We start from the raw sequence: 24,342 nt of genomic DNA, 5'->3' as shown, positions 1-24,342 counted from the left end.
GAAGACAGGAATTGGCAGTTTTTAGTGATTAGTTGTATTAAGGATTCAGAAAAAGAGATGAATTAAGGGTGCTTTTGAGTGATTGCTCAGATACCTAAATTTGAGTTAAAATTTTTGTCTGAGTGCTTCATTAATGAAAAGGTTAAGTCTGAATCAGGTGAAGGAAGAGGCCTATATCTTAGAAGAAATGGAGTGGGATTGAGTTTTGAAGAGATCAGGTGATTGGAGATTTACATTCCCATCAGCTCCCCCGGGGCCCCTGTGAGACAAGAGAGAAGACCAGGACTGGTATTTTGGGCTTGACCACTGGAGGCCTTCATGGGCCGCATTAAAGAGATGTGTCAAGGCAGTGAGGAGCCAGCCCCTTCACACCAATTCAGTATTTTACTTGTAAAATATCAGGGTTGGGGCTGGTGCACTGGGATAACCCAGAGGGATGGTACAGGGAGGGAGATGGGAGGGGGGTTCAGGATGGAGAACACATGTATGCCCGTGGCGGATTCATGTTGATGTGTGGCAGAACCAATACAACATTGTAAACTAATTAGCCTCCAATTAAAATAAATAAGTTTAAATTAAAAAAAATAATAAAATATCAGGATGGATTAGGAGGAGGAGGAATGATGGCCGCAGGACGATCCCGAGGCCTGATTTCCATGGTGAGTGTCCGGGCGATGAGTTACAGCTGCCCCTCTCCCTGGGGGCCAAACTTCTGCAGCCTGGGTGAGAGCACTTAAGGGGTATTAACAGGGCCTGATTTTTCCATCTGTTTTTAAAAAGCATTTGTTTAAATCTGTTTTCAACTGATCTTGCTGAACTGTCTGAGCAGAATCTACCTGTAATACTCATTTTAAAAATATAATACACATATTGATAGAAATATATTTCAATATACTCTTAAAATATTCTGAGAGAAAATAGTATCTGGCATACTGTGTTTTTTTCCTCAAAATGTCTGTAGGTGTAATGAAACTTGAGGTTAGGTCTGTAATTGCCTATGGAATGTGCTGGGAAGGAAATATTCAGAACTTGATAAAATCCAGCTACACAGGGGGTTCGGTGTGGACTTGCCTTCAGCTAAGGAGGTCGGCCAGATCCATTTATTCAGCAAATATTTGTTCACTATGCACTGTGTGAGGTACTTAAGGCCTTTCTTAGTCTCCTGATTCTACATTATTAAATTTTAATACTGTAAAAGGCTTTTAATTCTATAACTAGAAAAGTATGTGAATAAATCCTCTGAAACACAAACAGTACTTACAAGGGCTTGCAAGTGCTGGATGTATGCTTGGTTGCTGAACAAAACAGCATAACAAGCCCATTATCTCTTAAGAGCTGGCTAAAACATTTTTCTGAACTTTTTCATTGTGACCTATTCTTATAAGATTTTGCTCATGATTTAATGACACATATGTGACTGCATACAACAAATTTGAGAGAATTTCATGAACAGTATCTATCCTTATTACTTGCTATACATTCTGTTTTCACTTTTCTATTAATTACTATTTATGCAAAACTGTTGGGCTAAACTTAGGAAATTGATCTGATGATACTTTAACGGGTTCCAGGTAGCACCAGTGCTCAAGAATCCACGTGTCAGTGCAGGAGACACAAGAGATGTGAGTTCGATCCCTGGGTTGGGAAGATCCTCTGGAGTAGGAAATGGCAACTCACTCAGTATCCTTGCCTGAAAACTTCCATTAACAAAGGAGCCTGGTTGGCTACAGTCCATGGAGTCTCAAAGAGCCAGACATGACTGAGCTTGCACTCCTGCTCCTAATGGGTTTTGAAATCTGCAGTTTGAGAAACATTCGTTTAAGACATTTTTCTGTTCAGAACCTCATAAAAATTGTTTGGAGTGATATAAGGCCACAAGTATATCTGCATAATCTACATTTTACTTTATTGGACTCCTTTCCATTTGATACTATAGATAGAACATAGGTGATCATTTTATAGCTATTTTAAGGCATTCTACTAAAATTGGGATTTACCTGTGGGTGTTCATTAACTCACAACAGATATATTTGAATGACAATTGTCAAGTAATGTCCTGTCTTTCTCCCTCTTAATTATTCTGTTTTAACATTTAATCTCATGTGACTTTTGATCAAAAAAGCAACAATTCTTTAAAAGTTGCTTTAAACTTTTTGATAGAGTAGACTATGGAAGGTAAAAGGTGAGTAGGTTAAGCGCTTGTCGAAGAAGAAAATCCTGTTCACTGATACAGCTGAACATGTACTTAAAACTTCTCTATTTAAAAAGGCAAACTTAGTGTGATGTCCTCCTAATAAAACTCAAGAGCATATTTTAATTCCTAATAGTATAAGATTTCTCTTTTCTACTGGTTCATTTATCATATATTTCTTGGTATATAGTCTGTGAGGTCAGGAATTTTTTGTTACCAGATCACCAGTGTCTAGTTTAATGTCTGGCAAATGACAGATGCTTACTGGATGTTTGATGAATGGCTAAATGAATGAAAGAAGAAATACTGAGATTTGCTTAAATCTTAAGAAATAAACTTGACCATTTTTGACTACGAATGCAGCGGTAATGTTCACAGTAAATGAATTTCTGGGGACATGATGATCCAGACATGACTTTTTTTTTCCTCTGATGGATTTTATGACTGCTCAGTGTTAGCGCTTTTATAGACATTAAGAGTGTGAGCTCCCAAGTCAGATAGGGGTATACCCAAGTCATGTCACTTTCTAGCTGTATCATGTGGGCAGGTCATTGCCCCATCTGTGAAATGAAGATAATAGTGACTTCATTCAGAGCTGATGTGAATATTAAGTGAACTATTAGAGGCACAGGCTCCAAATAGTGCATGGCACTTAGTAAACAGTGAATATATCTTAGCTGCTTTTGCGCCTATTAATATTACTGAAAGCTTAGTGTGAGCCACACTCTGGGGTATGGCCTTTGCTTTCTGTGAGTTGGCAGCTTAGTGAAGGAGATGAAGGGCTAGTCTTTGTTGCATGAGATGGATTCTAACTGCTGTGCTTCTCATTGCAGAGCACAGGCTCTAGGGCACGCAGGCACAGTAGTTGTGGTGCTTGGGCTTAGTTTCCTTGTGGCATATGGAATCTTCCCAGACCAGGGATTGAAACTGTGTCCTGTGCATTGCAAGGCAGATTCTTATCCAGTGCACCACCAGGGAAGTCAACACTGTAAGATTTAGGATGGAAGTTCTGACAGTTGCTAAGTTTGCAGCGATAGGTTTGGGGATAGATGGATTACAAAACAAAAAGCAACCCATGCCTGCATGCTTGCTAAGTTGCTTCAGTCGTGTCTGACTCTTTGTGACTTTACAGACCATAGTCCGCCTCTGTCTATGGAGTTCTCCAGACAAGAATATTGGAGTGGGTTGCCATGCCCTCCTCCAGGGGATCTTTCTGACCCAGGGATCGAACCCAAGTTTCCTGCAGCTCCTGCATTGCCGGTGGATTGTTTACTGCTGAGCCACTGGCGAAGCCCAGATCAACTCATACTTAGTCATCTTCCACAATCCTCCTTATCGCCTACACAGATAACTGCATATTTTTTGGTCTGTATTCTGTGACGGTTGTTGCTTTGCTTTGCTTTGTGATTACAATTTCCCCAAGGTGCCTGACAAATGATTAGTAGTCCCAGCCATCCTTGGATCTTTGACAGTGATGGTATGTGACAGTGTTAATTGCTCAGTTGTGTCTGACTCTGTGACCCCATAGACTGTAGCCTGCCAAGCTCCTCTGTCCATGAGATTTCCCAGGCAAGAATACTGGAGTGGGTTGCCATGCCCTCCTCCAGGGAATCTTCCCAACCCATGGATGGAACCCAGGTCTCTTGCATTGCAGGTGGATTCTTTACCATCTGAGCTACCAGGGAAGCCCCTTGGAACCCTTAGAATCTAGAAATCAGAATAAAGAGTCATACTCATCAAAACGAGCAACAAGCGACATTGCCCGGGGAAGGCATTTTCGTTGCTTTTCATTCTCTCTCCAGGTTGATGAGGAGAGCTTTCTGTGTTTTCATAATCCTTGGAACTATGCTTTATTGTAAGATCCTGGTAGATGTGTCAGACCAAAATTTTTATTGAGTACCAAATAATTATCAAGTACCTTCTAGGTGCAAAGCAATGGGCAAAACTCACATTGTCTTTGCTGTCATGGAGCCTAAATTCTAGAAGATAGAATGCTGTATTTTGATGAAAAATGGTAATTTTTTTTTCAAGTTGTTTTTGGCATCAGATGGCAATATAGGAAAATAAAGATATTTGAGTATCAGCTCCTGATGTTTCTTTCCCATGTGAGACAGTATACAGCATGAGGATTATGTGAGTTAAAAGATGACTAATGCTTAAGACTTAGTAAGTTAATCGATGTTAGCTATTTCATGTTACATGATAAATGATTTATTTTGCCCATCTTTCTTACTGACTCAGGAGGATTATTGCCGCTAAATCAGGAAGATTACTATTAATATCTCTCATACACAGCCTCCATCTGATAGCCAGGATACCATTATTGTCTTGTACCAGACTTCAGCAGGAGCCTCTATTCAGATAGACTTCAACCTAGTCTATCTGCATCCTTTGTCTACCCAATCTATTCTCCATCTTGCAGTCAGGGTAAAGTTTATGCTCTTAAATTAGTAGCTGCTAGAGAAGGCAATGGCACCCCACTCTAGTACTCTTGCCTGGAAAATCCCATGGATGGAGGAGCCTAGTAGGCTGCAGTCCATGGGGTCACTAAGAGTCGGACACAACTGAGCGACTTCACTTTCACTTTTCACTTTCATACATTGGAGAAGGAAATGGCAACCCACTCCAGTGTTCTTGCCTGGAGAGTCCAAGAGACGGGGGAGCCTGGTGGGCTGCCGTCTATGGAGTCACACAGTCAGACACGACTGAAGTGACTTAGCAGCAGGAGCAGTTGCTCCTATAAACATTTCCATGAACTCAGTGGCTTAAAGTAATATTAAATACATTCTTAACCTTTTGGATGTCAGAGGTCAAAAAATCGGTTTCATAAGGCTAAAATAAAGGTATTAGCAGCGCTATGCTCTTTTTGGAGTCTTTTAGGTACAGTCTGTTTACTTGCCAGGTGGCAGTCCATTTGCTCTCTCAGATTCTGGGGCTTTTTTTTGTTGCCTAGTTGCTAAGTAGTGTCTGACTCTTTGTGACCCCATGGACTGTAGCCCACTAGGCACCTCTGTCCGTAGGATTCTCCAGGCAAGAATAGTGAAGTGGGTTGTCATTCCCTTCTCCAGGGGATCTTCCTGACCCAGGAATCAAACCTGTGTCTCCTGCATTGGTAGGTGGATTCTTTACCACTGAACCACCAGGGAAGCCCCGCTGGGACTTATGATCCTATGTCATAATGACTGATGCTTCTGTTCCCACACTTTGTCCCTCAACCCTTTTGTCTTTCTTTCCCTGTTCAATTCTTGTGGTTTTATTGGACTCACCCAAATAGCCCTGATGGGTCTCTCCAATTCAGGATCCTTAACTTAATTACATATGCAAAGTTCCTTTGTTAGGTAATGTTACATATTCTCGGTTTTGGGAGTTAGGTGATGTCATTCGAGACTTATTATTTTGACTACCACGATTTCCATTTTGTCATTGAACAGTGCTTAGAACCCTGGGGGAAGTGACTGTTAATTTGGGTGTAAATGTCCTGCATAAAGCTTTTCTATGGATTCCTGTTACTCTCTCTTTTTTTTTTTTTTTAAAGATTTTTTTGATGTGGACCATCTTTTTAAAGTCTTCTGTTGATTTTGTTACAACGTTGCTTCTGTTTCACGTTTTGTTTTTTTGTCCTCAAGGCATGTGGGATCATAGCTCCCTAACCAGGGATCAAACCTGCACCCCCTGCATTGGAAGGTGGAACCTTAACCACTGGACCTCCAGGGAGGTCACCCCTGGAGGTCTTTTTAAGATTGAAGACCAACACCCCTCACGTGGCCTTGGAGGATTCCATGGAGTAGGCCAGCCTGTCACTTGCCTGGGCCTTTTCATGGGTATTTCCTCTTAGGTCCTCAGGACCTTGTCTTGGCCTTTGCTTAAACCATCCCTCTCATTCTCCTTTCAAATCCTTTTGTCTGTTTTCCTGCCTCTCTCCACTTGAGAAAACTCTGCTTCCCTAGGGAGCATCATCTTGGCCTTTGCTACGTTGGTCAAAATGGAATGTGTGCGGTCTTGAAGTCTGGACCTCTCCTTGACAGCAGCTTAGCAGTTGTTGGTGTTCTTTGTGTCCTCTGTAAGCTCTGCGAAAGCAGTAACTATTTCCAGTGTGTACTCAAGGCTGATCATTTATTCAGTGCTCAACAGACATTTGTTAAGGGAAAGGACTTAAAACGAAAGTTGTGGTTGTATTCGTCAGTGCAGTGTTGCTGTAGCCACAGGCAGAATGGAGTTCTGGGTTTCAGGGTGGGTTTGTTCAATAGCAGAAGGCAGGAGATGGTTAATTCTTGAGCAAAGCAATCCAGTATTTTTCATTGTTCAATACTTAATTTCATTATTCAGTCATTTTGAGACCCTTCTTCCGTCTCTTTAAAAGTGAATATAAGACTTAACTGTCCAGCACGAACATGTAGGATCTCACAGGCAAAGAATGCCTTTAGATTTTACAGTGACCTTTAATCAGAGTTGATGACACGGGCCAGAGGCAGTTTTCCTGGCTTGGGCCTGTGGAACTCTAAGTGTGTAATGGTGTTTGCCTCTCTTAGCACTGGTGTTCCAGAGAGGTCTGCCCAGCCCCCCTGCAGCCGCCGCCTCTCAGTGCCGTGGATGGAGAACGTTTGTGTGTCACTCGGTCTTGAAGAAAGTGTTTTAGAACAGAACAAAACTGGTCTGTTTTGTATCTAACTCAACAGATGAATTCCTTTAATTTTATATTTCCTTAATATATGTTTTGTTTTATTTAAGCCTGACTTATACTTAAACAGATTTAATTAGCTGCGTTTCCCTATTTAAGCTAAAATATTTCACCTTGATGTAAGCCAAATTTAGTTCAGTGATCCAACTTTGTTGCTGACTCGATGGACTTCTCAAAGAGAAAGAACTTCTAGAATTCAAAAGTGCTTTGAATTGTTCCTATGCAATGAAGAGAATTATTTGGAGGAAAAAAGAGCAACCTAAAAGCATAGTTTTACATTTTTTTATTTCAATCTACTGATGTATACTCTAATTATTTAATTTTACCCTAATAAATGCATGATATGTATATCTTATCTTTGTTTTACAATAAAGGTACAGCTATGTTTCATCATAAAGGTACTTTCACACTATGTATTGAAAAACACAACTTATATTTGTGTTTCTATCTACAGTATGAAAAATTCAAATTCTTAACCCCTTTACTAGACCTGATTAAAATGCATGAAATTGAGTTAGTTAATAACTTTGAGTTTTTAATGTCCTTATGAAGATGTGTTTGTACTTATTGGTAACCCAGTTTTGGTACTAACTCCGTTGTTTAAGAATCAACTGATACGAAATGGGTGCATCCTTTCCTTGCAGAGTATCTTGGATAAAGGACATTATTGTGGCAGTAACTGGAGAGAACATGGAAACAATGAAGGGAATTATTCAGAGGTACCAGCATAAACGTATCTCACTGGTTGAAGCTGGAGTGACCCGCCACAGGTCAATTTTTAATGGTCTGAAAGCACTGGCAGAGGATCAACCCAACTGTAGACTCTCAAAGCCAGAAGTAGTGATCATCCACGATGCTGTGAGACCATTTGTTGAGGAAGATGTCCTCCTTAAAGTTGTCACAGCTGCTCAGGAACATGGGGTAAGTATTTGAATACTTTTGAGAATGGATAAAAGGGGCAAACACTATAGCACACAATTGATTTGCTAGATTTTGATGGAATTGGATTTAAATGTCAAGTTAATTAAAATGGGCAAGATTACCTAAGACATTATGCTAATTTGTTTTAGGAAGTTTATACTATTATAGATTTTGAGACTGTTCTGGGATTTCTTTTGCTATGTAGTCATTTATCATAATATAATATGAGCTATTTGGAGAAGAATGCAATAAAGTCGCTAGAGTACAGATACAAATGGGTGGACCTTAGCTGCACATTTAGTTCCATTCTTTTACCTAAAAATGGCTAAGAAATCTTGTAAAAAGTCTAGGAGTTGTATCATGTAAAAAAAAAAAACAACCCTGGCACATTTCACTCAATTTTTCAGTCTTCAAAAATGGTTTATTTTCTGGCACAAACAGCCAGGCATTATTTTTACATCCCCTAAAGTGAATAATCTTAGGATGACAAAATGCTGTGTTCACTTCTATTTCACCAAAATAAACACAGGATAGCAGAAGGCCTCTTGTAATCTTTGGGACATACTTGTTTTTTATAGACTAATAGGCTAAAATCCTATAAATAGCATAATAGTTACTAAACTTAAGTTGGTGGTCTAAATTTGAGACTTAGTGAAAATTTATGGCCCAGACTTGATATAGTATAATAGAAATAGGCTGTGGAGTTGAACAGACTTACGCCCAATTCTGTTTTTCTAATTATTAGTAGTATGGTATGTTCAACTTTCTCAACTTCTTTGAGCTCATTTTCCTTCTAAAGATATAGATGCTAACTTGTAAGGTTGCTTTTAGAATTGGAAATTATGCATATATTAACTGCATCAGTTCAGTTCAGTTCAGTTGCTCAGTCGTGTCCGACGCTTTGCGACCCCTAGTAAAGTGCTAAATATTTAAAGTGTTATTACTGTAACAATTACAGTATCTAAGACAGTAGTTTCCTCCAAAGATTGTAGACCCAACAGGAGGAGTCACTGCAGGCCTTTTAGCCATCTGGATGGGCAGGAAGTTATACTCAGTTGGGAAAGACAATCTTTGATTTCTGTTTAGTTATCTATATGTATTTGGATTTTAATTTTCAGGAAATGGCTCCTTATTTCATCCCTCTCCAACATGAACTTCTTTACAATTCAGATGTATATAAGAATTCCATAGGTAAAATGAAACATTTTTCTTATCTTCAACTTCTAGGTGGTATTTTGATGTAGTGAAAATTATGTTGCAGGAACATTAGCGACCAGATGACTGTCTCATGGCTCTTGTGTTTTCTGTGAGCTCTTGCTCTTCTCCATGCTCTTCGACTGTGGTAGAAGCAATGTGGTCAGGTACAAGAGTGACAAGGAGAAATAAAAGGACCAAAGATTTATAACTCTTAAGAATTCGAGCAAAACTTTACAAGTTTAAAAGTTCTTAGGAAAGTCTATGTAATTTGGGCAGATGCAAAGTCTAATGCATACCATAGTACAAATAAAATTATGGCTCTTTGCCTATTTGCCTTTTGGAAAAATATCACTTACACTCACTGTGAAGATCAAACATTTGGATTTTTTTGAGTTTCAGAGAATTTCTAAGATTGTTTATAAAGTGATCCTTTTGGTAATGTATCTGAAAGGCAAAATATTAATTTGAGCTATTTAATGTGCTGAGAATGTCATGTAACAGGTGACTAAAAAAAGGTGACCAGTAGAATATAAAAATGTGGAGCAGTTAGTGGTTTCTTATTAGTTGCAGTTTTGTTAGAATTCCTTTTAGACTCTAATTTTCTTAAGTGTGTTAATCAGAGTATAACTTGTAAGATTCAATCTCATTATGCATTCTAAGTAAAGTAAATTGTATTTTAATTAAATCTGAAACTTTCTGATGACATTAAGAAGTTGGTTTAAAGCTAAATCTTTACAACGAATTTAAGAAAACTTCAGAAGTTTGGTCCTTAAGAAATACAGCATTGTTTTTGTTGGTGTTAAGGGATAATTTTCACGAGTGTAAAATTATTTTCATAAAAATATAAGGAGCATGTTAAGGATTTTACTGCCATCAGGAACCAGACAGATGTTACAATGCAGAGAAGAACAGATTTATGTGGAATAAAGGAATGTTGAAATGAATTCACAAATAGACAAAGCTGTATTTTTGTCCATGGCGTGTGGGATGCCAGTTGAACTGGGCAAAATCTATTGGCAAATGTATAGGCAGCAATGATTTTTGATTTACTGTCAGTTATCTATAATTTATGAGAGTTGTAAAAGAGCTCAAGGGCAATGAAAAGCTAGTTTCTGCTACTCAAGAACAGTTTGCTTTAAACAGTACAGTTTTTGACTGGGAATTTATTTTGCTCATTCTAATTTCCTTAGAATGTTGAGGGGAGTGACCCAATAAATAGCCTCAGGAAACTGAGACATCATTTCCTGTCACCTCTCCTACACTGTTCTAAATTCTAATAAAAACAAAACAAAACAGCAGTTAATTGAGACTTACACTATTAGTAGTTGAAGTTCTTGAATTGGGGGGAAGAATTGGCATTGTTTTTAACATGAGGTAAATTGCAGAAGCCCAGTCTGAATTAAAGATTTTGCTTGGAACACCCTGACTATTGTTTGCCTGGGATTCCTTTGAACTCATTCTCCTTTGTTATTTTAAATTGTGCTTAACTGATCACCTGTTTTCTTGCCTCTTAATTTTCAAGCCCTTCCCAAGGGTCCCTGGAGATAAATCACCTCCTGAATGATTTTCTGAGGCTGTGACAGACCCTTGGTGGGTGTACAGGCTTCAGATAACTCTGATGTTTTAACTTACATTACATTTTGGTTTAAAATCCTAATTAATGGTGATGTATTACTTTAAGAGACTAAGATTCTCCAAATTAAGGGTAAAATTAGGTTGTCTGTGTATGGAGGCTCAGAAGTGTTGCCAGGACACCAGTTCCTTTCTTTTATCTGTATATGCTGCGTTCTTATTCTTGGGTTCCATAGAGGCAAGGTGACTTTAGTAGGGCAGCTGTTAGTCATTTTTTTTTTTTTTTTTGCTTTTCTTTTATTTTCTTTTACTTTTAGTTTTTTTACTTTTGATAGTTGGTCAGAGTATAAAATTCTAAGTGTATAGCTTTTTTTTCCCTGGTACCTTGAAAATACATTATGTCATTATCTCCTGACTGTAATACACCTTTTGTGAACTCTGCTAATGAATATAATGGTATCCCTTGAAAGTAATCTTCCTTTTCTGTCTGGTTGCATGTAAGAATTTTTAAGCTATTATGCAGTGTCTCTGGTATGTCAAGATACGATTTTTCCCCCCTATGCTTTGGATTTACTGTTCTTTATGAATTTTACATTTTGTTTAAAATGAATTCTAGAAAATCCGGAGTGATTATCCTATTGAATATTGACCTTGTTCTATTTGCCACCTGACAGCTTTCCCCCTCTTTTGCTGCTTTTTCTCCTATACCTCTATGTAGGATAAACCTTTTCTTGTCCTCATGTCTCAACTTGTTAATACTTTCAATTTGTTCTTGTGGGCTGCGTCCTGGGTAATTTCAGTTTTCTGTTCCATTCTTTAGCTTTAATCTCTTCCTAAAGTATTTTTGCAATCATACTAATTATCAATTTCTAGGAGTTCTATATATGTTTCAAATGTGATTAGTCTTTTTCTATTTTGCTTTTCAATATTTAAACATATTTTATATATTATAGATAACAACAGTAATTCTTGATAGTTTAATTCTCTTCAATTCTATTTACTTTTATTCATGATTTGTATCCTCTTTTGCAATTTGTATTGGGAAGCCCATGTTTGGCAGGACTCTGAACAGGAATCCTTTGGCCATGGGATTAAAGGTATGTTTCTGAAATGTGAATTTGTGTTCCCTCTGCCAGGGATCCCAAGGACTTTTCCAATATGTAGCAACTTTGGGCAATTTTGTGGTTGAGATTTTGTAGACATTGTTGTTAATTGCTAAATCGTGTCTGACTCTTCAGCGGCTGTGGACTGTAGCCTACCAGACTCCTCTGTCCATGGGATTTCCCAGGCAAGAATATTGGAGTGAATTGCCATTTCCTTTCCCAGGGCATCTTCCTGATCCAGGGACTGAACCCATGTCTCCTGCGTTGCAGAGAAGGCAATGGCAACCCACTCTAGTACTCTTGCCTGGAAAACCCCATGGATGGAGGAGCCTGGTAGGCTGCAGTCCATGGGGTCGCTAGAGTCGGACACAACTTCACTTTCACTTTTCACTTTCATGCATTGGAGAAGAAAATGGCAACCCACTCCAGTGTTCTTGCCTGGAGAATCCCAGGGACGGGGGAGCCTGGTGGGCTGCCGTCTATGGGGTCGCACAGAATCGGACACGACTGAAGCGACTTAGCAGCAGCAGCTCCTGCATTGCATTGTATTGCAGGCAGATTCTTTACCACTGAGCCACCAGGGAACACTACTTTGAGGACACTACTACTACTACTGTTACTACTACTTAGAGGAGACTACTCCCACACCCAGCTTGCTTGCTCCCCTGCCCCACCCTGACCCCAATCCAGGACAGACAATTTTGCTGTATTGTCTTTGCTTTGAGTACAGTCTGCTCTTTAAATGCTATTTCAAATCCTAAAAGATGATGCTGTAAAAGTGCTGCACTCAATATGCCAGCAAATTTAGAAAATTCAGCAGTGGATCCAGGACTGGATCCAATCATTCCAATCCCAAAGAAAGGCAATGCCAAAGAATGTTCAAACTACTGCACAATTGCATTCATCTCACACACTAGCAAAGTAATGCTCAAAATTCTCCAAGCCAGCCTTCAATAGTACATGAACCGTGAACTTCCAGATGGTCAAGCTGGATTTACAAAAGGCAGAGGAACCAGAGATCAAATTGCCAACATCCGCTCGATCATGGAAAAAGCAAGAGAGTTCCAGAAAAACATCTACTTCTGCTTTATTGACTATGCCAAAGCCTTTGACTGTGTGGATCACAACAAGCTGTGGAAAATTCTTCAAGAGATGGGAATACCAGACCTTCTTACCTGCCTCCTGAGAAATCTGTTTGCAGGTCAAGAAGCAACAGTTAGAACTGGACATGGAACAACAGACTGCTTCCAAATAGGAAAAGGAGTACATCAAGGCTGTATACTGTCACCCTGCTTATTTAACTTACATGCAGAGTCCATCATGAGAAACTCTGGGCTGGATGAAGTACAAACTGGAATCAAGATTGCCAGGAGAAATATCAATAGCCTCAGATACACAGGTGACACCACCCTTATGGCAGAAAGTGAAGAGGATCTAAAGAGCCTCTTGATGAAAGAGAAAGAGGAGAGTGAAAAAGTTGGCTTAAAACTCAACATTCAGAAAACAAAGATCATGGCATCCGGTCCCATCACTTCATGTCAAATAGATGGGGAAACAATGGAAACAGTGACTGACTTTATTTTCTTGGACTCTAAACTCACTGCAGATGGTGACTGCAGCCATGAAATTAAAAGATGCTTGCTCCTTGGAAAGGAGCTATGGAAAGGAAAGCTATGACCAGCCGAAACAGCGTATTAAAACACAGAGACATTACTTGGTCAACAAAGGTCTATCTAGTCAAAGCTGTGGGTTTTCCAGTAGTCATGTATGGGTGTGAGAGTTGGTCCATAAAGAAAGCTGAGCACTGGAGAATTGATGCTTTTGAACTGTGGTGTTGGAGAAGACTCTCGAGAGTCTCTTGGACTGCAAGGAGATCCAACCAGGACATCCTAAAGGAAATCAGTCCTGAATATTCATTGGAAGGACTGAAGCTGAAACTCCAATACTGTGTCCACCTGTTGTGAAGAACTGACTCACTGGAAAAGACCCTGATGCCGCGAAAGATTGAAGGCAGGAGGAGAAGGGGATGACAGAGGATGAGATGGTTGGATGGCATTACTGACTCGATGGACATGACTTTGAGTAAACTCTGGGAGTTGGTGATGGACAGGGAAGCCTGGTGTGCTGCAGTCCATAGGGTCGCAAAGAGTCGGACAAGACTGAGTGACTGAACTAAATGCATAGCTTCTCATGGATCTCTGAGGCTACAATTCTAAGGAAGCAAGTAGCAGAGACCCAAGATCCAATTCCTCATTACTTCTCTTTTTTTAAAACTAATGCCTCTTTTTAACCCAAGACTCTCTGCCATTTTACTTCTTTGGCCTCTGGCTGCTATTATGTTAGTTTTAGGTCATAGTTTAAATTTCATTTCTAAAAAGGCAGTTTTAAAAATCACTTAGAAAAAGCTGTTTATGATTTCTTCATTTAAAGAATTGTAATAGATTTTGCAAGGTCTGTGGTCTGCCATATAGCCAAAATAGGAGTCCTTTACAAATATGAAGTACTTGTGTATTTCTGCACAGTTTTAAGTCAAGAGATGAAGTCTCAGGCTTCCCTGGTGGCTCAGAGGTTAAAGTGTCTGCCTGGAATGTGGGAGACCTGGGTTTGATCCCTGGGTCAGGAAGATCCCCTGGAGAAGGAAATGGCAACCCACTCTAGTACTCTTGCCTGGAGAATCCCATGGAGGGAGGAGCCTGGTAGGCTACAGTCCATGGAGTTGCAGAGTCAGACACGACTGAGCGACTTCACTTCACTTCATTTTGTAGTTATAAGGGGACTTTCCAGGTGGCGCTAGGGGTAAAGAACCTGCCTACTAATGCAGGAGACACAGGAGATAACCTGAGTTCCATCTCTTGAGTTGGGAAGATCCCCTGGAGAAGGACATGGTAACCCACTCCAGAATTCTTGCCTGGAGAATCCCATGGACAGAGGAGCCTGGTGGGCTAGAGTCCATAGGGTTGCAAAGAGTTGGACACAACTGAAGCGACTTAGTACGCACAAATGGACGTAGTTTTAAGGACATTGTTATAAAGGATGCATTAGAAGACTAAAATAAATTGGAACACTGAAAACTAAAGATATAGGGAGAATCCTTTTTAAAAGGATTAATTAGTTATTACATATACTCTAAGAACTGCCAGTAAGGGTCTCATTTTCAGTTCATTGCTATCAGTACAGCAACCCCTGAAAGACTTGCTCCTGAGGGATGATGTTTAGTTACTAGCATATGTTTCTTTCCCAAGCCCTCTGCTTTTGCATCTCTAATGATGTTTTATCCTCTTCTCCCTAATCAACTTACAGTAACAAATTACATTTATTGCTTCTCTTGATTCATCTCCAATTTACTTCTCAGTGCTTTGCAGTCTGGCCTCTTTGTCCTCTGACTATTCTGAAATCACTGTAACTTTCCAATTCCTGATTAAATACACTTATAGTTTGTTGTATAGTACAGGAGTTCAACTGGCTTTTGTCCCTGGTTCCTTGCGGGAAGAATAAATCCTTGAAATTTGTCCAGAGTCTTTATTTTGCATGAGCCCATTGGATCTCATCTGAGCTTATGCTAATAAGATGAGATGACTCAGGATAGAGGCTGGTTATCAGAAAGACCCCTGGGGCTTTGAACCAGCTGGGCTTCCAGGGTGAGAGGAATACTGCTGGAGACAGAACTCAGTCACATGCTCAGTGGTTCAGTCAATCATGCTTAGGGAGTGAAATCCCAATAAACTCTGGATACTGAAGCACAGGGAGGAGCCACTTGGTTGGTGCACAGTGATATGCTGGAAACGTGGTGCTGCCTGAGTGTATAGGGGAGAGGGCACGACAGAAGGTCTGTGTTCTGGTCTCCCCAGGTCTCACCCATGTGTCTCTTCACTGATCTAGTCTGATTTGTATCCTTTGTCATAAAACTGTAATGGAAGTCATCATAATCATATTAATCTAATAAGCATTTTCCTGAGCTCTGACTAATTCTAGTGAATTCAGTTCAGTTGCTCAGTCAGGTCCGACACTTTGCAACCCCATGAATCGCAGCATGCCAGGCCTCCCTGTCTAGCACCAACTCCCGGAGTTCACTCAAACTCACGTCCATCAAGTCGGTGATGCCATCCAGCCATCTCATCCTGTGTCGTCCCCTTCTCCTCCTGCCCCCAATCTTTCCTAGCATCATGGTCTTTTCAAATGAGTCAGCTCTTCGCATGAGGTGGCCAAAGTAGTGGAGTTTCAGCTTCAACATCAGCCCTTCCAAAGAAATCCCAGGACTGGTTTTTAGGATGGACTGGTTGGATCTCCTTGCAGTCCAAGGGACTCTCAAGAGTCTTCAACACCACAGTTCAAAAACATCAATTCTTTGGCGCTCAGCCCTCTTCACAGTCCAACTCTCACATCCATACATGACCACTGGAAAAACCATAGCCTTGACTAGACGAACCTTTGTTGGCAAAGTAATGTCTCTGCTTTTGAATATGCTATCTAGGTTGGTCATAACTTTTCTTCCAAGGAATAAGCGTCTTTTAATTTCATGGCTGCAGTCACCATCTTCAGTGATTTTGGAGACCCCCAAAATAAAGTCTGACACTGTTTCCACTGTTTCCCCATCTATTTCCCATGAAGTGATGGGACCAGATGCCACAATCTTACTTTTCTGAATGTTGAGCTTTAAGCCAACTTTTTCACTCTCTTCTTTTACTTTCATCAAGTGGCTTTTTAGTTCCTCTTCACTTTCTGCCATAAGGGTGGTGTCATCTGCATATCTGAGGTTATTGATATTTCTCCTGGCAATCTTGATTCCAGCTTGTGTTTCTTCCAGTCCAGCGTTTCTCATGATGTACTCTGCATAGAAGTTAAATAAGCAGGGTGACAGTATACAGCCTTGACGTACTCCTTTTCCTATTTGGAAGCAGTCTGATGTTCCATGTCCAGTTCTAACTGTTGCTTCCTGACCTGCATATAGGTTTCTCAAGAGGCAGGTCAGGTGGTCTGGTATTCCCATCTCTTTCAGAATTTTTCACAGTTTATTGTGATCCACACACTCAAAGAAGCATCTGCCTACAATGTGGGGGACCCGGGTTCGATCCCTGGGTCAGGAAGACCCCCTGGAGAAGGAAATAGCAACCCACTCCAGTACTCTTGCCTGGAAAATCCCATGGCTGGAGGAGCCTGATACGCTACAGTCCACGGGGTAGCAAAGAGTCAGACACGACTGTGCAACTTCACTTTCTAGTGAATTACTGAACTTAATAGGAGTTGTGGGAACCTGTTGAATTTGGGGTCAGTTGGTCATAAGTGTTGGTGGCCTGGGGCACCCCACTGCTGTCAGAAGTAATGGCAGTCTGGCTGTGAACCATGCATTTATGCTAATTCCAGGTGACTGACATGAGAGTTGAGCTTTAGAGGACACAGTATATACAGAATGTCTTAAACTTGATAGTGTTCACTAGCTCTTCCTTGGAATCTTGCCCCTGCCTTGGCTTTTATGACTTTACTCTTTCCTTTTTTTTTTTTTTTTTTTTCATCACTCACTTTTCAGATACTCCTTCCTACTCTTTAAATAAGATTTCTTTAACTTTTATTTTCATGGAACAAAGTATTTCTGAGCAATCTAAATCATGCCCATAATACTTCAGTTCAGTTCAGTCACTCAGTCGTGTCCGACTCTTTGCAACCCCATGAATCGCAGCACGCCAGGCCTCCCTGTCCAGCACCAACTCCCAGAGTTCACTCAGACTCACGTCCATCGAGTCAGTGATGCTATCCAGCCATCTCATCCTCTGTCGTCCCCTTCTCCTCCTGCCCCCAATCCCTCCCAGCATCAGAGTCTTTTCCAATGAGTCAGCTCTTCGCATGAGGTGGCCAAAGTACTGGAGTTTCAGATTTAGCATCATTCCTTCCAAAGAAATCCCAGGGCTGATCTCCTTCACAATGGACTGGTTGGATCTCCTTGCAGTCCAAGGGACTCTCAAGAGTCTTCTCCAACACCACAGTTCAAAAGCATCAATTCTTCGGCGCTCAGCCTTCTTCACAGTCCAACTCTCACATCCATACATGACCACTGGAAAAACCATAGCCTTGACTAGACGGACCTTTGTGGGCAAAGTAATGTCTCTGCTTTTGAATATGCTATCAAGGTTGGTCGTAACTTTCCTTCCAAGGAGTAAGCATCTTTTAATTTCATGGCTGCAGTCACCATCTGCATAATACTTAAAATTGTTTAAATCTATGTGTGATAGAATATTTATATTGTTTAAATCTACATTTGTCACCTTGGGGGAATGTACAATCAGAGTGTTAACACCTGTAAAGATTCTTGTAATCACAACCCCAGGTAGGACACAGAACTTTTCTAACATTCTAGAGAATTTCCTTTTGTTGTCTTTACTATTCAGACCCTTGTTCCTCTAATAACTCCTGTCAACTACTGATGTGTTCTCTGCTCCTATATTTTTGTTTTTTCTAGAATTCCATAAATTGAATCATGCAACATGTAACTTTGTAAGACTTTTTTAATTTTTAAAAAATTTAAAAAAAATTTATTTTAATTGGAGGCTAATTACTTTACATTATTATAGTGGTTTTGCCATACATTGACATGAATCAGCCATGGATGTTCATGTGTTCCCCATCCTGAACCCCCTCCCACCTCCGTCCCCATCGCATCCCCCAGGGTCATCCCAGTGCACCAGCCCTGAGCACCCTGTCTCATGCATCAAACTTAGAATGGCGATCTGTTTCACATACGATAATATACATGTTTCAGTGGTATTCTCTCAAATCATCCCACCCTTGCCTTCTCCTACAGAGTCCAAAAGACTGTTCTATACATCTGTGTCTGCTTTGCTGTCCTGCATATAGGGTCATCGTTGCCATCTTTCTAAATTCCATGTATATGCATTAGTATACTGTATTGGTATTTGTATTTCTGACTTACTTCAGTCTGTATAATAGGCTCCAGTTTCATCCACCTCGTTAGAACTGATTCAAATGTATTCTTTTTAATGGCTGAGTAATACTCCATTGTGTATATGTACCACAGCTTTCTTATCCATACATCTGCTGATGGACATCTAGGTTGCTTCCATGTCCTGGCTATTATAAACAGTGCTGCGATGAACATTGGGGTACACGTGTCTCTTGCAATTCTGGTTTCCTCAGTGTGTATGCCCAGCAGTGGGATTGCTGTGTCATATGGCAGTTCTATTTCCAGTTTTTTTAAGGAATCTCCACACTGTTCTCCATAGTGGCTGTACTAGTTTGCATTCCCACCAACAGTGTAAGAGGGTTTGCTTTTCTCCACACCCTCTCCAACATTCATTGCTTGTAGACTTTTGGATCGCAGCCATTCTGACTGGCGTGAAATGGTACCTCATTGTGGTTGTGATTTGCATTTCTCTGATAATGAGTGATGTTGAGCATCTTTTCATGTGTTTGTTAGCCATCTGTATGTCTTTGGAGAACTGTCTGTTTAGTTCTTTTGCCCATTTTTTGATTGGGTCATTTATTTTTCTGGAATTGAGCTGCAGGAGTTGCTTGTATGTTTTTGAGATTAATTCTTTGTCAGTTGCTTCATTTTCTATTATTTTCTCCCATTCTGAAGGCTGTCTTTTCACCTTGCTTGTAGTTTCCTTTGTTGTTCAAAAGCTTTTAATTTTAATTAGGTCCTGTTTGTTTGTTTTTGCTTTTATTTCCAGTATTCTGGTAGGTGGCTCATAGAAGTTCCTGCTGTGATTTATGTCAGAGAGTGTTTTGCCTATGTTCTCCTCTAGGAGTTTTATAGTTTCTGGTCTTACATTTAGATCTTTAATCCATTTTGAGTTTGTTTTTGTGTGTGGTGTTAGAAAGTGTTCTAGTTTCATTCTTTTACAAGTGGTTGACCAGTTTTCCCAGCACCACTTGTTAAAGAGATTGTCTTTTCTCCACTGTATATTCTTGCCTCCTTTGTCAAAGATAAGGTGTCCATAGGTGCATGGATTTATCTCTGGGCTTTCTATTTTGTTCCATTGGTCTATATTTCTGTCTTTGTGCCAGTACCATGTTTCTTGATGACTGTAGCTTGGTAGTATAGTCTGAAGTCAGGCAGGTTGATTCCTTCAGTTCCATTCTTCTTTCTCAAGATTGCTTTGGCTATTCGAGGTTTTTTGTATTTCCATACAAATTGTGAAATTATTTGTTCTAGTTCTGTGAAAAATACTGGTAGCTTGATAGGGATTGCATTGAATCTATAGATTGCTTTGGGTAGTATACTCATTTTCACTATATTGATTCTTCCAATCCATGAACATGGTATATTTTCCCATCTATTTGTGTCCTCTTTGATTTCTTTCATCAGTGTTTTATAGTTTTCTGTATATAGGTCTTTTGTTTCTTTAGGTAGATATATTAATAAGTATTTTATTCTTTTCATTTCAATGGTGAATGGAATTATTTCCTTAATTTCTCTTTCTGTTTTCTCATTGTTAGTGTATAGGAATGCAAGGGATTTCTGTGTGTTAATTTTATATCCTGCAACTTTGCTATATTCATTGATTAGCTCTAGTAATTTCCTGGTGGAGTCTTTAGGGTTTTCTATATAGAGGATCATGTCATTTGCAAATAGTGAGAGTTTTACTTGTTCTTTTCCAATCTAGATTCATTTTATTTCTTTTTCTTCTCTGATTGCTGTGGCTAAAACTTCCAAAACTATGTTGAATAGCAGTGGTGCGAGTGGGTACCCTTGTCTTGTTCCTGATCTTAGGGGAAATGCTTTCAATTTTTGACCATTGAGGATAATGTTTGCTGTGGGCTTGTCATATATAGTTTTTATTATGTTGAGGTATGTTCCTTCTATGCCTGCTCTCTGGAGTGTTTTTATCATAAATGGATGTTGTTTTTGTCAAAGGCTTTCTCTGCATCTGTTGAGATAATCATATGGTTTTTATCTTTCAATTTGTTAATGTGGTATATTACATGGATTTGTGGATATTAAAGAATCCTTGAATCCCTGGGATAAAGCACACTTGGTCATGGTATATGATCTTTTTAATATGTTGTTGGATTCTGTGTGTTAGGATTTTGTTAAGGATTTTTGCATCTATGTTCATCAGTAATATTGGCCTGTAGTTTTCTTTTTTTGTGGCATCTTTGTCAGGTTTTGGTATTAGAGTGATGGTGGCCTCATAGAATGAGTTTGGAAGTTTACCTTCCTCTGCAATTTTCTGGAAGAGTTTGAGTAGGATAGATGTTAGCTCTTCTCTAAATTTTTGGTAGAATTCAGCTGTGAAGCCTACAGGTCCTGGGCTTTTGTTTGCTGGAAGATTTCTGATTACAGTTCAATTTCTGTGCTTGTGATGGGTCTGTTAAGATTTTCCATTTCTCCCTGGTTCAGTTTTGGAAAGTTGTACTTTTCTAAGAATTTGTCCATTTCTTCCAAGTTGTCCATTTTATTGGCATATAGTTGCTGATAGTAGTCTCTTATGATCCTTTGTATTTCTGTGTTGTCTGTTGTGATTTCTCCATTTTCATTTCTAATTTTGTTGATTTGATTCTTCTCCCTTTGTATCTTGATGAGTCTGGCTAATGGTTTGTCAATTTCATTTATCTTGTCAAAGAACGAACTTTTGGCTTTGATTTTTGCTATGGTCTCGTTTGTTTCTTTTGCATTTATTTCTGCCCCAATTTTAAAGATTCCTTTCCTTCTACTAACCCTTGGGTTCTTCATTTCTTCATTTCCCATAGGTTTTGGGTTGTTGTGTTTTCATTTTCATTCGTTTCTATGCATATTTTGATTTCTTTTTTGATTTCATTATTCAGAAGCATGTTATTTAGCGTCCATATGTTGGAATTTTTAATAGTTTTTTCCTGTAATTGACCTCTAATCTTACTGCATTGTGGTCAGAAAAGATGTTTGGAATGATTTCAATTTTTTTGAATTTACCAAGGCTAGATTTATGGCCCAGGATGTGATCTATTCTGGAGAAGGTTCCGTGTGAACTTGAGAAAAAAGGTGAAATTCATTGTTTTGGGGTGAAATGTCCTATAGATATCAATTAGATCTAACTGGTCTGTTGTATCATTTAAAGTTTGTGTTTCCTTGCTAATTATCCATAGATGTGGGATATTAAAGTCTCCCGCTATTATTGTTTTATTGTTAATTTCCCCTTTCATATTTGTTAGCATTTGCCTTACATATTGCGGTGCTCCTATGTTGGGTGCATATATATTTATAATTGTTATATCTTCTTTGATCATTATGTAGTGTCCTTCTTTGTCTCTCTTCACAGCCTTTATTTCAAAGTCTATTTTATCCGATATGAGTATTGCTACTCCTGCTTTCTTTTGGTCTCTATTTGGGTGAAATATCTTTTTCCAGCCCTTCTCTTTCAGTCTGTATGTGTCCCTAGGTTTGAGTTGGGTCTCTTGTAGACAGCATATATAGGGGTCTTGTTTTTGTATCCATTCAGCCAGTCTTTGTCTTTTGGTTGGGTTATTCAACCCATTTACATTTTAAGGTAATTATTGATAAGTATGATCCCGTTGCCATTTACTTTGTTGTTTTGGGTTTGAGTTTATACATCCTTTCTGTGTTTCCTGTCTAGGGAAGATCCTTTAGCATTTGTTGGAGAGCTGGTTTGGTGGTGCTGAATTCTCTCAGCTTTTGCTTATCTGTAAAGCTTTTGATTTTTCCTTCATATTTGAATGAGATCCTTGCTGGGTACAGTAATCTGGGTTCTAGGTTTTTCTCTTTCATCACTTAAGTATGTCCTGCCATTCCCTTCTGGGCTTGAAGAGTTTCTATTGAAAGATCAGCTGTTATCCATATGGGAATCCCCTTGTGTGGTATTTGTTGTTTTTCCCTTGCTGCTTTTAATATTTGTTCTTTGTGTTTGATCTTTGTTAATTTGATTAATATGTGTCTTGGGGTGTTTTGTCTTGGGTTTATCTTATTTGGGACTCTCTGGGTTTCTTGGACTTGGGTGATTATTTCCTTCCCCATTTTAGGGAAGTTTTCAACTATTATCTACTCAAGTATTTTCTCATGGCCTTTCTTTTTGTCTTCTTCTGGGATTCCTATATTTCAAATGTTGGGTGTTTGACATTGTCCCAGAGATCTCTGAGGTTGTCCTCATTTCTCTTAATTTCTTTTTTCTTTTTTCCTCTCTTCTTCATTTATTTCCACTATCATATCTTCTGCCTCAGTTATTCTACTGTTGGTTCTCTCCAGAGTGTTTTCTATCTCATTTATTGCATTATTCATTATTGATTGACTCTTTTTTATTTCTTCTAGGTCCTTGTTAAGCATTTCTTGCATCTTCTCAATCCTTGTTTCCAGGCTATTTATCTGTAACTCCATTTTGTTTTCAAGATTTTGGATCATTTTCACTATCATTATTCTGAATTCTTTTTCAGGTAGACTCTCTATCTCCTCTTTTATTTGGTTTGGTGGGCATTTATCATGTTCCTTTACCTGTTGAGTATTTCTCTGCCTTTTCATCTTGTTTAGATTGCTGTGTTTGAGGTGGCCTTTCTGTATTCTGGCAGTTTGTGGTTCCTCTTTATTGTGGAGGTTCCTCCCTGTGGGTGGGGTTGAACGAGTGACTTGTCAAGGTTTCCTGGTTAGGGAAGCTTGCGTCGGTGTTCTGGTGGGTGGAGGTGGATTTCTTCTCTCTGGAGTGCAATGAAGGGTCCAGTAGTGAGTTTTTAGATGTCTATGGGTTTGGTGTGACTTTGGGCAGCCAGTATATTAAAGCTCAGGGCTATGTTCCTGCATTGCTGGATAATTTGTGTGGTATGTCTTGCTCTGGAACTTGTTGGCTCTTGGGTGGAGCTTGGTTTTGGGATTGACTGTGTGGATCACAATAAACTGTGGAAAATTCTGAAAGAGATGGGAATACCAGACCACCTGATCTGCCTCTTGAGAAATCTCTATGCAGGTCAGGAAGCAACAGTTAGAACTGGACATGGAACAACAGACTGGTTCCAAATAGGAAAAGGAGTACGTCAAGGCTGTATATTGTCACCCTGTTTATTTAACTTATATGCAGAGTACATCATGAGAAACGCTGGACTGGAAGAAACACAAGCTGGAATCAAGATTGCTGGGAGAAATATCAATAACCTCAGATATGCAGATGACACCACCCTTATGGCAGAAAGTGAAGAGGAACTCAAAAGCCTCTTGATGAAAGTGAAAGTGGAGAGTGAAAAAGTTGGCTTAAAGCTCAACATTCAGAAAATGAAGATCATGGCATCCGGTCCCACCACTTCATGGGAAATAGATGGGGAAACAGTGGAAACAGTGTCAGACTTTATTTTTCTGGGCTCCAAAATCACTGAAGATGGTGACTGCAGCCATGAAATTAAAAGATGCTTACCCCTTGGAAGGAAAGTTATGACCAACCTAGATAGCATATTCAAAAGCAGAGACATTACTTTGCCAACAAAGGTTCGTTTAGTCAAGGCTATGGTTTTTCCAGTGGTCATGTATGGATGTGAGAGTTGGACTGTGAAGAAGGCTGAATGCCGAAGAATTGATGCTTTTGAACTGTGGTGTTGGAGAAGACTCTTGAGAGTCCTTTGGACTGCAAGGAGATCCAACCAGTCCATTCTGAAGAAGATCAGCCCTGGGATTTCTTTGGAAGGAATGATGTTAAAGCTGAAAGTCCAGTACTTTGGCCACCTTATGTGAAGAGTTGATTGATTGGAAAAGACCC

The 24,342-nt window shown here is 39.6% G+C and overlaps 1 protein-coding gene across 6 annotated transcripts in view; it reads left to right on the top strand.

The window, feature by feature from the left end:
• The window catches only part of CRPPA (CDP-L-ribitol pyrophosphorylase A), a 362,372-nt gene that overhangs the window by 4,221 nt on the left and 333,809 nt on the right, over positions 1–24,342 (top strand). For all 6 annotated transcript variants that reach the window (XM_044946504.2, XM_045166361.1, XM_025290931.3 and 3 more), the window contains exon 2: positions 7,514–7,790. In XM_044946504.2, the coding sequence (XP_044802439.2) occupies positions 7,514–7,790 (277 nt within the window). The remainder of the gene's footprint in view (positions 1–7,513; positions 7,791–24,342) is intronic.

The sequence above is a fragment of the Bubalus bubalis genome, chromosome 8 (assembly GCF_019923935.1).
Source record: "Bubalus bubalis isolate 160015118507 breed Murrah chromosome 8, NDDB_SH_1, whole genome shotgun sequence".
In the NCBI taxonomy this organism is placed as follows: domain Eukaryota; kingdom Metazoa; phylum Chordata; class Mammalia; order Artiodactyla; family Bovidae; genus Bubalus; species Bubalus bubalis.
This window is presented reverse-complemented; position numbering and strand designations above follow the sequence as displayed.